Consider the following 14,103-nt stretch of genomic DNA (forward strand, 5'->3'; position numbering starts at 1 on the left):
AGTATTTTTGGACAAGCCACCTGGCATCCCTACTCCCAAGTGTGACGAAACGCGTAAGGGCTACAGGACTACGCCATTACGTCATCTCGCAGGCGCGATCTGGCCGGATCGTGCTCGGAGCATCTGTGAGGCCGCGACATTGAAATCTGTCTGCAGCAGGACTTTCTGTTCCTGTTTGCTGTTTAAGTGCCCAGCTGATCGCTCGTCTGCACTCGCGCTGTGAGACCACGCGCGGGGATTGTGACTCCTGATTGGAACGGCTGGCGGTGATATATATCCACAAACACTGTTTTTAGTCTTACCCTTGTGAGTGAACTTGTCCCCCTCTCCCCCCCCCCCCCCCCTCCCCCTCTATTATTAAATGTTATTTTTAACGCCCTGGGGCGTGCGCTCTATTCTCTCTCCCTTCTCAAGTAAATCCTTTGGATTTGGTTCAGCCTCCTGAAAGCCGCCGTAACCACGTCTACCTGAAGCATTTTCCGCACCATCAAGAAACGAGAAATCATGAGCACAATATGATGTCAATATCACTTTATATATATATTCATTCTATTTAGATTACACTACATTATTGGTGCTACTACATATATTTTGCTCATATACATATGAGCATTATATTACTATATATATATATATATATATATATATATATATATATACACACACACACACACACACACACACACACACACACACACACACACACACACACACACACACACACACACACACACACACACACACACACACACACACACACACACACACACACACACACACACACACACACACACACACACACACCCACCCGGTGTGTGTGTGTGTGTATGTATATATATATATATATATATATATATATATATATATGTATGTATGTATGTATGTATGTATGTATGTATGTATGTATGTATGTATATATATATATATATATATATATATATATATATATATATACACTATAATAAAATAATAAAATGAGATTTTGGCATATTAGAAATATAATATTTTGTGGTATACAAAATTGGACAAAATGTTAATTATAAATTATCTGTAATAATAATAAAGTTAGATATGATCATCTAAAAAATATATCATTATTCGGAGAATTTAAAAAAAAAAAAAACGTGGCCCGTACGGGGATCGAACCCGCGACCTTGGCGTTATTAGCACCACGCTCTAACCAACTGAGCTAACCGGCCAACTGCGATCTCACATTGTGCAAGAGACCATATGAAGGAACCAACCACCTGATGTGAGTATTCTGATTGGCCTTCCGTCCATATTGTGTACATGAGTGTTGCAGTGTTATTTACTGTTGGTTCTTGAAACTGCAAGCTACTTCCCCACACCGAGGCTTGACCCGCAAGCTTCCTTCCTATTAAACCAACATCGTCTTCCGTAAACAACGACATTGCAACACACACACTACATTTCATTGGTTGCCGCTCTCCGGCCGGACCCTATAAATAGCAGGCGCACAGATGTTGCGGGAGCGGAGTGATGTGGGGTTCCGGGGTGTTTGTGCTGCTGCTCGGCTGCCTCTGCTGCCTCTGCCTGTCTGGGCCCCTCCTGGGGAAGCTGGGGCTATTGCCGGGCGGGTGGAGTCCCGCGAATCTGGCAAGCGCACCGGTGCAAGAGATCCTGCGGTTCTGTGAGGAGCAGTATAACCGGGGGAGCAACGACGCCATGGTATACAGGATGGTGCTGGCCGTGGTCGCTCAGCAGGTATATATATATATATATATATATATATGTGCTTGTGTGTATGTGTGTGTATTATATCCCTATATACATATTCATATCCCTGTGTGTATCGAGAGAGATCTCTACATCACTTTGTACACGCTAGCCCTGTGTGTATATACATTTCTCTATGTATATCATGCACACACCAGCACATATATACCTGTAGTTCCTGGATCTGATCTAAAAATGCAGGTTCTGTGCCTCAGGCCCCGCTGACCGGCCTGACGTGTGCCTCAGGTCCCACAGTAGAGTGAATACAATTTGTTGATCTGAGTGTCTGAGTTAAAGCTGCAGTTCAGTCAATATCCTGCATGTGTGTTTTTTTTAATAAATCAGTTCTGTAGTAAGAAAAACTAATTTTAGCATTTTCTGTTTTAAAAAAAACAACTTTGAAAGACCAATTTTCTTGTATTCTATTTTAACAGCCATTTGCTAAAGCACTGCCCCTTCATGTCCTGTCACAAGCCCTGGCACACCCCTCTGTCAGCCCTGCCCTCCCTCTAGCACATGTCAGTGCAGGAGTGCTCATGAATATTCATGAGCTTCCACTGACAGACAAGCAGATTATAAACAAATCCCAGCTTTTAATATGTCACCAAATTTCGACCTATCAATACATGGAAAACGAATTGACCTGCAGCTGTACAGTTCTTTAGCTAATTAGAGATTGCACACATAAAACTATTGAAGTAAAAAAATAAATGTAAAAAAAAAAAGACTGAACTGCAGCTTTAATCTATTATTGTAATGCTTCATTGAAATGTTGCGATCTGGTACAGATCTCCCCCCAATTCTATCCTCTAAACCCAGCAACCGTGTGCTCTGTTTCAGGTTCATGTACATACAGATGACACCTTGCAATGCGGCTCTGCATGTGACATAGGATGAAATGGTAATGTGGTGTGTGTGTGTGTGATCTCTCAGGTGGTGGCCGGAATAAATTACAACGTGACCATGATCCTAGGAAACACAAACTGCAGGAAGAGTCAGAACCTCGCTACAGGGAACTGCGCCCTGCAAACCGGACAGGAACTTCGGGTAAGTGATGTGGTGGCCCATGCAGTCTGTCCTTGGGTCACTGTTCCTTTTGAGGGGCTGACCCTTCAATCACATCACTGTCATTGAGTCATGTTGCTGCTACAATGGACTGACCTGTTAATCACATTACGGCCATTGTCAATTCGCTTCTATGTGGACTGACCCTTTAGCCAAGTGTTTCCCAACAGGCCCGGTCTTAAGGATATCGCTGCTCCAGCACAGGTGGCTGAGTCAAAATGACTGAGCCGCTGACTGACCCACCTGTGCTGGAGCAGGGATATCCTTAAGACCTGACCTGTTGGGGTTCCCTGAGGACTGGAGTTGGGGAAACACTGCTTTAACCTATTACACACATCCCTCATTGGGTCACTTAGCTCTTATGTTTGGACTGGCCCATTAGACATGTCATTTTGGGTCGTTAAACCTTGTTTCTATTGAGCAAAGTTGTCTTTGGCCCTTTTTTTTTTTTTTATCCTGTTAAATCTAGACCTTAATATATTAAACATATCATTGTTGGATATAAAACATACATTGGGAGGTTGCCTGCATTTTTAAAGCAAAGCAGAGTTTTGTGCTCATGAAACAGGAGGAATACATTAGTAAGAGATGACATTTATTTTCCCGCAGGTTTGATTAATGATTCATACCGGTTACACCCCATGATAACCGCTCCAGCGTGTTTATCAACCTTCAGATGTCACAAGTGCATGTGTATAGTTATGTGGCCAGACTGGGCGGTGATAACCTGTTTCTCTGCATACAGCTGACAGGGGAGATATCTCTCTGTGTTGCACGTCTGTGTGATGTAAAGGTGACGCTGTATTTGTTCGGTGGGAATTGTGCCTTACATTTCCCTCCTTGTTTTGCAGGCGGAGAGGTGCGTGTTTATCGTGTACAGTGTCCCATGGAACAGTGTGACTACTTTACAGTCGCAGCAATGCAATCCCTACTGATCTTAGTCCCTGGTTAATGTGACATCGCTTCTCTAATCTGATTCCATCCCCGTCTGAGTTTTGTGAGGTTTAGCGTCACGGTACTCACATAGCGGCTTTATGCAGATATTTGGTGGAGGCATGGTGTAGCGGTTAAGGTGTTGGTGGAAGTGGGGGTGTGACTGGAGGAATGGTGTGTAGCGGTTAAGGTATGGTGAGGCATGGTGTGTAGCGGTTAAAGGATTGTTGTGGGTTGAGGTGGTGTAGAGCAGTGGGGTGCAATATTTTCCAGGGGGTGCGGAGGTTTCGGAGGCTATGCTCTCTTCCCCCAAGACACTTATTAAATGCCGGGGATCGCATGAAGCTCCTCGGTGTCAACTGACACGCAGGGTCATGTGACCCCCGCGGTGTAATTTGATGGGTTACCATGACGACGCGTCACTGGAATGTAAGTGTATTGTAGAGGCCTCGTGCGATCCCCCGCCATTTAATGTAAATGCGCGGGACCTCTTAACTGCCGCGCACCGCTGGTGTAGAGGATAAGGTGTGGGTGAGGTGTAGCAGTTACAGTGACATTGTGGCTGAAGGTGTGGTGTGTAGAAAATCTAATGGTCTTCATTAGTTAGATTAATCTAAACGCAAAGATAAGTGATTTCTGTTTCTCTGCAAATAATAAAGTACAAGTTGCATTTTTCTGGCTCCCGGAAGGAAGTTTGTCAATGTTTCTTTACTGTTAAGGAAGGGGTTATCAAAGAGCTGATCAAGCAGGGAGATGGTGCTGCCCGTGTAATCTCTTGGTGACGGCAGTAACATCGTACATAAGGGAACAACCCGAGTAGAACCCGCGTCTCAGCATGTTTACAAACTAACTTAGCCAAATGAATTAGTAATACATCTCGGTAGCAGTTTGGTAAGAGAGGTGCCTGTCACTCAGGTGTGACCCTTTAAACATGTCACTGCCATTAGTACATGTCCTATGGGGGACTGACCCTATAAAGGAGGTCACTGCAGTGTGGGGGTTTCTTACATCTATATACTCTGGGGTCATTGTGTTTAGAGGACACTTCTGGTTAGCAAGGTCAGGGGCCTGCGTATGCCCATTTATAGGGCCCAACTCAGCGCTACTGACAGGAATTTTTGAATGATTCACAAATTGACATTTCATACAATACATAACCTTTATCAAATAATATATATATTTTTTTTAATCTAGCTATGGGGTCTGTGCGCACACTTCTATAGATATCTACATCCCTTATCGGTACACCATTCGATGAAGGCCACACACTGCAAATAATTATGAGGGTGTGCACTCCCATTACAGAACGAGATGTTATTTTCACTGTTTCAGTCACTTGGGCTTTTATCAAGAATAACATACCAAACAAATGTGCCCCTTATATCCTCCCTCCCTCAGTTAAGTGTCACAACTCTACTTGCGCTAAATTCCCACACGCATGCTGCGTTCCTGCATTAGTTACTTTGAACATCTCTGGAGGAAATCTCCCACTCGCAGACTTCCTTCACTACAAATGTATGCTATCCTGGTTCAATTCTGCCCTCTCGGGCTAAACAAACCTACTTTTCTTCATTAATCAACACACACAAGTCTAACCCATGTCGACTCTTCTCTCTTTGACTCCCTACTCAGACCACCCTCTGCTCCCTGTTCTGCTTCCTCCATTTCACCTTGAAAGTTTGCAACTATTTCAAGGGAAAGGTGGATTCCATACGTCAGGCCATCCCCTCTGTATCCTCCCATCCTACACCTCTTCCTAACTCTCCTCCTGCCTTCCTTGACTATCCGCTGTCACAGAGGAGGGTGTGTCGTTTCTGATCTCTTCTTCTCCCTTTACCACATGCCCTCTTGACCCCATTCCCTCCCATCTCCTAAAATCTCTTGCCCCTACTATAATCCCTACGCTCGCACACATTTTTAACTCTTCCCTCTTCTCTGGTACCTTTCCCTCTTCCTTCAAACATGCAACAGTTATACCATTACTCAAAAACAGCAAGCTTAACCCTACCCGTCTCCCTCCTACTTTTTGTCTCTAACTCCTTGAACGTCTTGTATTCTCTCGCTTGCTTCTTTTTCTCCTCAACACCTATTCTAACCTAGACCCTCTAATGACCTCCATGCTGCCAAAGACCGAGGTTATTACACTCTGCTCATATTACTCGACCGCTCTGCAGAGATTGATACTCCTGGACTACCTTCTTCTCCACATTCACCATACTCTTGGCATTTGTAACAAAGCTCTATCCTGGATCTCCTCTTACCTTTCCCATCGTACTTTTGTAGCAAGAGTTTATCTGGATGTTTGGGCGCAAGTGGCTGTAACAGGAAACGGCTATGTATGGAAGAGAACAGTTCCATAGCTTTGAAGCAGTTCTAAATAAAGAGATACTTAGCTTGAGAGTTGGTTTGATGTGTGGATATGAAGATTCCTTCTGCAATCCTCAGGGAATGGGGAACTGTACCTTAGTGAAGGAATACATAAGGCAAAATGGCATAATAATGTTTTTAAAAGAAAAAGATGATTGCAAACTCACAAATAGCAAGATTGTGTGCGCAGTCGAATTTTAAGCTTTCCAGCTTTACACCATTGGAGTCCTCTTTCCAGGCACTAGGTTCTGTAGTGTTTTGTGCTCACTCAGTTTTGGCTGTCCACTCCCCTCTGAGTTGGTTTCCCTTTTTCCCCTCGTGTGTGCTGCTGCGTTCCCAAAACTCCTTCTGGTAGTGCTCGATTTGCTGTGATGGTCTCCGTCGGTTTAGTGGAGGATTGAAAGCTCTGTGTAACCAAAAGGAACCTCTTCCGGGTATCGTGACGTCAGGGCAAGGCTACGGTGGCTCAGGAAGGACACCCTACGCGTTTTGCGAATTCAGTTCGCTTCGTCAGGGGAACGTTCATGAGGCGTGGTGAAAGCTCTTATATACCCACCAGCTTACGCGTTACGATTACCATAACTGATTACCGAATCCAAAACACCCTTGGGTGATTGGTGTGACGCTGTAGCTCATGTGATGCATGATAATCAATTGTAGGTATGCAGTCTTAATTGGATTACAAAGTTCAAATTAAAAGAATATATGGCAAATGTATGCCTTTAATAATTTGACTAGAAATGGACTTGGAGGTAAAGGATCTATTAAACCATGTTAACATTATATACAGCTCAACCCTGTTATAGCGCGATCTGCTATAACGCGGATCTGCTTATAACACGGTTTGAGCATGGACCCCGAATTAAAAAAAAAAAAACTGCATACACTCACTGCACACTGCATACACTCACAGCACACTGCATACACTCACAGCACACTGCATACACTCACTGCATGCACACAGCACACTGCATACACTCACAGAACGCGCACACTGACACACACACACACACACACACACACTGACAGTCTCACACAGTCAAATACACACACACACACACAGAGACACACTGTCTCTTTAAGGGAGCTTGCTCTTGGAAGACGGAAGCAGGAAGCAGAGACCGGGAGAAGAGCTGTCAGATGCCAGGTAAGTGCTGTGTGCGGTTGCCGCTGCCCCACCGGGTCTGGGAACGCTGGGAGAGTTCTCAGCTTTCCCCCTCCGGCAGACGCGGTAGCACTGATGCAGTGGCTATTTTTTTTTTACATTTTATTTATTTCTTTTTTTTGTGGCGGCCATTTTTTTCTGCGACCCCGTTAATAACGTGGTGGTCTTTAACGGAGTTAAGCTGTATAAATAATTGGTTTGCAGAGTGAGTAGAACGTGACTAACAGAAAAAATGTGAACTAGTATATATTGGCTCAATGGAGAGAGGGGGTCCGATGTACTAATTAAGGACCCCAATAGTAGATGTAATACAAGATAGCTAAGGTGATAAAATAAGGGCACAGACAAAAAAGGAATGCTGGCTCACAACAGGGAGTGGCGGGTTCCATAGATGCCTGAACTGCAGAGCATGTAGAACAAACAAAACACGAGAGAGAACCAGTAAAGCATTCTACTCGACTAATTTGACAAAATCTTTTAAAATTAAACATAACATGTAACACTACAGGTAGTCCTCGTTATCCAACGTTTCACTTTACAACGAATGGTATAACCAACGCTTTACAATGCAACCCTAAGGGCCTTTTTTTGACGCCTGAATGCGTTATCCAACGCTCACCGCTACTGATTTAACATGGGACTCACTTTACAACGGTTTCACTATCCAACGCTACTTCCAGAACGGATTCTGTTGGATAACCGAGGACTGCCTGTATAGGAGTGGTCTACATGCTGGAGTGTTCATGCCAACTCCAGTACATAGGAAGAAAAAAATAAGCTAAAAAACAGAATAGGAGAGCACATTAGGAACATCGAAAAAGGGATTGAGAGCCATAGTGTCTCTAACCATTTTAGACTTAAGCATGGCCGAAATCCTAGTGATCTCAAATTTTGGGGCATTCAATATGTTGCAGCTGATTGGAGAGATGGTGATTATGTTAAAAGTATATCTCAGAGAGAATCCTATTGGATACATACTTCAAAAACAATGACTCCATTAGGACTGAATATTGACTGATTTTGATTTTTTTTTGTTTTCTATAATACGGTTTTATGTCAACAACTGGGAATGCATGCTTATTTGGAAATATTTTTCTAATTAATTTTTTTCCAAATCAATCAAAACTATCACCACCTAAAACAAATTTGGAACCCTTTCACATTCTTTTTTTAAAATACCCACATTTTTAATCAATCATTATTAATATTTCCATTTTAAAAGCATCCAAATAGTCCAGTCACCACCAACATATAAAACAATTACTTTTTCATTTACATGGTATTCTACGATTTCAAAACCAAACAAAATAATCAAATTCTTATCAATTAATCATTTGTATTGTACCATTCACAGTATAATATAACATATTGGATAAGGCGCATTTTGTGTATACATTTATTAATCATAATTAGTTTTAATACGGTTTTATACTATAACTTATATCACTTATTTTTTAGCTGGATCAAAGTCCAATCCTGCTTTCAACCCCCCCCCCCCTTATTTTATCACCTTAGCCATCTTGTATTACATCTAATATTGGAGTCCTTAACTAGTTCATCTGACCCCTTCTCTCCATTGAGCTAATATATACTAGTTCACATTTTTTCTGTTAGTCACATGTTTGCTACCCTCTCTGCAAACCAATTATTTATATATAATGTTAACATAGCTTAATAGATCCTTTACCTCTAAGTCCATTTCTACTCAAATCATTAAAGGCATACATTTGCTATATATTCTTTTCATTTGAACGTTGTAATCCATTTAAGACTGTATACCTACAATTGATTATCATGGATCACATGATCTACAGCATCACACCAATCACCCAAGGGTGTTTTGGATTCGGTGATCAGTTATGGTAATCGTAACGCGTAAGCTGGTGGGTATATAAGAGCCTTCACCACGCCTCATGAACCTTCCCCTGACGAAGTGAATTGAATTTGTGAAACGCGTAGAGTGTCCTTTCTGAGCCACCGTAGCCTTGCCCTGACGTCACGATACCCGGAAGAGGTTACTTTTGGTTACACAGAGCTTTCAATCTTCCACTACACCGACGGAGATAATCGCAGCAAATCGAGCACTACCAGAAGGAGTTTTTGGAACGCAGCAGCACACACGAGGGAGTGAAAAGGGAAACCAACGCCGAGGGGAGCGGACAGCCCCCGGGGGAGGATCCCACCAAATTGAGTGAGCACAAAACACTACAGAACCTAGTGCCTGGACGGAGGACACCAATGGTGTAAAGCTGGGAAGCTTAACATTCGACTGTGCACACAATCTTGCTGTTTGCAAACTCACAATCATCTTTTTCTTTTATAAACGTTATTATGCCATGTGTCCTTATGTATTCCTTCACTAAGGTACAGTTCCCCATTCCCTGAGGACGGCAGAAGGAATCTTCATATCCACACATCAAACAAACTCTCAAGCTAAGTATCTCTTTATTTAGAACTGCTTCAAAGCTATAGAACTGTTCTCTTCCATACATAGCCGTTTCCTCTGTTACAGCCTCTTGCGCCCAAACATCCAGATAAACTCTTGCTAGACTGTGTGAGGGTACCAGAAACTCCCCTAATCTGGACTGTGGCTGCAGGACTTATACTCAGGAACGCAAAATCACTTTTATCCATCTACTGTTGATATTGGTATTTTTAGGTTATTTTATAAATTTATTGTCACATTTAAATATATTCTTATAAGTGTTTTAATCTCCATTTGGAACTTATTTTACTGTCAAAGTGTTTAGCGCTTCCTTGTACTGTTTTTACCATCGTACTTTGTGTCTCTTCTGCTAACACCTCCTCCTCTATCGATCTCTCTCAGGGTTCTGTCCTGGGACCCCTTCTCTTTTCTCTTTACACACTCTAGGTGATCTAATCATATATTTTGGGTTCAAATATCACCTCGATGCTGACGACACACAAAAGTACTTTTCTACCCCTCACCTTACACCTGCTGTATAGACTAAAGTTTCTGAATGTCTCTCTGCGATATCATCCTGGATGGCCCCCGTTGACTTAAACTTAACATGGCAGAAACAGAGCTCCTCATATTTCCATCCAAACCTGGCCCTACTACCTCCTTCCACATTACTGTTGGAAGTACTATAATTCATCCAGTAGCCCAAGCACGCTGCCTAGGGTCACACTCGACTCCTCTCTCTCATTCTCTTCTCACATTAAAAAGGTAGCAAAAAACTATCGTTTTTTCCCCTCCAATATTACCAAGATACACCATTTCCTCTGTTGCTCGACTGCAAAATCTCTGATACAGACCCTCATTCTCTCACGTCTCGACTACTGTAACCTCCTACTTTCTGGCCTTTCTGTCTCCCTTACAATCTATCCTAAATGCTGCTTCCAGAATCACTCTACTATTTCAAAAATCTGTCTCGGCGTCTCCCCTGCTGAAATCCCTCTCCTGGCTTCCTAGCAAATCCTGTATCACACACTCAATTCCTTACATCTCAGCCCTACTTTCTCGCTATACACCATCCCGACTCTTGCGTTCTGCTCAAGGATGTCTTCTCTCTACCCGTTTTGTATCTAAAGCCCTCTCCCGCCTTAAACCTTTCTCACTGACTGCCCCACACCTCTGGAATGCCCTTCCCCTCAATATCCGACTAGCACCCTCTCTATCCACCTTTAAGACCCACCTCAAAACAACTGCTTAAGGAAGCATATGAGTAGCTCCATGGCTGATAATTAACACCTCATACATAAACCTTGGCCCCGTGCGGATGCACTTATCAAAATGATCACCCACTGTCTCTGTACGTTCTTCCTACCAACCAATTAGATTGTAAGCTCTTCGGAGCAGGGACTCCTTTTCCTAAATGTTACTTTTATGTCTGAAGCACTTCTCCCCTTTGTGTTATTTGTATTATTTGTTATTTATATGATTATTGTCACGTGTATTACTGCTGTGAAGCGCTATGTACATTAATGGTGCTATATAAATAAAGACATACATACAACTCTTCCCCTGCCCCCCTTCAGCACCCTAGGACAGTGATCATCAGACCAGGAGGTGAAATCATACATCTAAAGCAAACACTGCAAGCAAATAACATGCATAACAAAAACACGTGTAAATAAACACGCTAATATTATTACGCTCAAACGGCAAAGCTTGGAAAAGGGCAAAACAGAAATCTGTATAGTCAGACGGCAGAGTGTCGTGGAATCCACCAAACACAGAACGGAGGCGACGGGGTGAGCTTCGGCAGTATCCGACCTATGCTCTATTCACTTGAGTGATACATGTTGTTTTAATATTTTTATATTGTAAGTGCGCATTCTTAAGCTTCTATATAAAGTAATACCATTTTACCATTGATCTGCACCATGGGTATTTTTCTCTGTCCTTATATTTCACCATCATAATGATAGTTGGAATGAATCTACGCCGGTGTGTAGAAGACTGAACACATTTCCAGTAACCTGTTGTTGCCCATACACTACTGCTATCCTGTGAGTAGGCTGCACATATGAGCCAAGACATCCAGTGAATTAACACACATCTGATTCTACCGTCTGCACTTAGATTGTTTTTTGTTGTTGTTGCTTTTCTTCTATATGCTCCCCCCGGGTTGTGAGAATACATATCGACCTTCTGGGACCAGTGAAGACAGTCCCTTCCAGAGGGTTCGAGCAGGGAGTCACAACTTTTAATAATCACTTCATTTGGCACCAATTGAGTCACTAAAGTCACAAATATTACATTGTTTATATATTTCACTTTATTATTAGTGATCACTAGTAGTGTTTAGCGCCTGTTTCTGCATCATCAGTCTGTCACATTAGTCAGAATACCGGACATCGCTATATCGTGCACATGAACTACTCAGAAGGGCCACCTCCCGTAAAGCATGTCATCTGTATCGCTCCCAGAAAGAGTAAGGCCGGGGCCATGGTGCCTTCGCCCTCGTGGAGGCATGCGGATGCTGGGAAGTGACCCGAGTGAAGCAGGTGCTTTCCCTGGCCGTGGGGGGCGTGCCTAGGGGCGTCACGGAGCTGGTTTGCCCTCATTGGGCGAACCGCTCACGTGAGTAGCCTGTCGCGCCAAGAAATCAGTTTCAATTGATTTCTTGCGCAACCCGCGCCCCTCCTGCTTCCGCACGCCGCATGGACGCGATCACAGCCATAAGGTAGTCTGATCACTCAGCGTGCGGACGCCTCCGCACAGTCTGCGGCACCATGGCCCCAGCCTAAGGCACTTTGTAAGTTGCGATACATTTGATCTGAGGAAAGTTCTCTGTGCTGCCGATAGAAACAGTGTACAATTGATATATTGGTCCATCTAGTAAAAGGTGTCTGTCACGGGAGAACAGGTTTATCAACACATTTATACCGGGATCATATGATTGAGCAAAACAAGGAGGTAAAATAAATTGTTATTTATGTCAGGGAAAGACAAACGCACAATGTACAGTAGCACAATTTACACTAAACATACACTTACTTTGGAAATCTGGGGTAACACAAACTACCTTTCCTAGTTGTAGGGGCTTATGACCAAGCTTACCCTAGTAACCGTTGCAAAACAAACAGCAAAATAATCTAGGCATCTTTTCCTTCAAGTAGCCTCTTCCTGCTGGAGACTTGTAACTGGACACTTAGCCTCTGAGAATCTTAGATGACTTACTCAGAGCTTGGAATTCTTGGAGCACACATTGAATCACACCTCTGGGATGGTGACTAGCTGTCTTATACACTTTGGGACAGGCAGTCCCACAGCTTGTCCACCAACTCCCGGCGTGGGACTTTCATGGCTGACCAATTGCACACTTTGCCAGGTTTGTGAAAGCTGGAACCTATGGCTTCAGAAAAGTAAGAGGGCATGTGCGCAGATCGCCATCTTGCTCACTTACTATTCTAAGCCCCCCACGGGCTCAATGCCCGAAAGTCTGGGGCAGATGACAACTGGCCAGGATAGCTTGCCTTCATCCCAGGATGCTAGCACTTAACTTAGCTATCCTGCCCACCTGGCTGCTCACACCCATGGCACAAGTGTTACTTTGATCTATGGGACTTCCAAGAGACGACCTGGCACCAAAACCTGGGGTGGCCAGGAGTTCTCCTTTGATCCCATGATGAAAAAACCCTGCCTTATGTTACATGTATAAAGTAAAACATATTTTCTTAAAACACTGCTGCTTAATAAAGTATACTTCTATACACGCTTCTGTTAAAATATGTTACAGCCTTTTGGTGTATTGAGATAGAATGTAAGCTGACCTGCTTCCTTTATACTATACTCACACTGCAAGGCAACACATGCGCAATACACGGGTCCAAGAGCTAACACTCTAAGACCCCAAAACACAGTTCAGGGGTGTAGAGGGAGAGGGAGATTGGCCCGGTATTAAAGGGGTTACACCCCATATGGCCACCCCCCTATCCTCACCAGGGAGGCAAGGAGTTAACTGGACTGTGGTCCAGGAACGTGGTTTTCACCTTGCTATATCATGAAAATGTATGTTCCCATGTTTTATTATAATGTCAGTGTCTGCACCACACATACACTGGGATCCATCCAGGAGGGCAAGGGTTAATAGTTGTATAGTGATTATAGCCCTTTGTTTAATTTTCCCGCCTTTTCAGGCACCATTTTGCAGAGTCCCATAGGTCGCCATTGAAGCTCCATTCATTTCAATGGCGGATCTAGCTGTTTTGGACCTGTTTCCCTCAAAGACCAGCAGGTGGCGTCCGAGAGGAGGAGCGGCGGTTTCCCATTGTAAGTCAATGGTCTCATTGACTTCACTGGAGATTCCTCGACGGCGCTTTCCAGGAACGAGTTGGCAGCCGTTCAAACCGCAAAGCGGATACAT

General features: G+C 43.5%; 1 protein-coding gene and 1 non-coding gene across 2 annotated transcripts; one reads left to right on the top strand and one right to left on the bottom strand.

Annotated features, from left to right (window-relative positions):
• Positions 1 to 1,125: 1,125 nt before the first annotated feature.
• On the bottom strand, positions 1,126 to 1,199 carry TRNAI-AAU (transfer RNA isoleucine (anticodon AAU)). Its single transcript has one exon. It is a non-coding gene; the product is annotated as a tRNA-Ile (tRNA).
• Positions 1,200 to 1,400: 201 nt separating this feature from the next.
• LOC142465613 (cystatin-2-like) lies at positions 1,401 to 4,409 on the top strand. The gene is made up of 3 exons (XM_075569714.1): positions 1,401 to 1,725; positions 2,671 to 2,784; positions 3,654 to 4,409. Exons 1-3 carry the CDS (start codon positions 1,501 to 1,503, stop codon positions 3,735 to 3,737), a joined length of 423 nt encoding a protein of 140 aa, XP_075425829.1. The 5' UTR covers positions 1,401 to 1,500; the 3' UTR covers positions 3,738 to 4,409.
• Positions 4,410 to 14,103: the final 9,694 nt, after the last annotated feature.

This window comes from Ascaphus truei, chromosome 14 (genome assembly GCF_040206685.1).
Source record: "Ascaphus truei isolate aAscTru1 chromosome 14, aAscTru1.hap1, whole genome shotgun sequence".
Taxonomy (NCBI): Eukaryota; Metazoa; Chordata; class Amphibia; order Anura; family Ascaphidae; genus Ascaphus; species Ascaphus truei.

What these genes read in the sequence shown, in the direction of transcription:
- LOC142465613 (XM_075569714.1), top strand. Translation starts at nt 1,501, where the DNA reads ATGTGGGGTTCCGGGGTGTTTGTGCTGCTGCTCGGCTGCCTCTGCTGC. An exon ending in TGGCCGTGGTCGCTCAGCAG is followed by an intron (nt 1,726 to 2,670) that starts GTATATATATAT and finishes GTGATCTCTCAG; the next exon opens with GTGGTGGCCGGAATAAATTA. An exon ending in AAACCGGACAGGAACTTCGG is followed by an intron (nt 2,785 to 3,653) that starts GTAAGTGATGTG and finishes CTTGTTTTGCAG; the next exon opens with GCGGAGAGGTGCGTGTTTAT.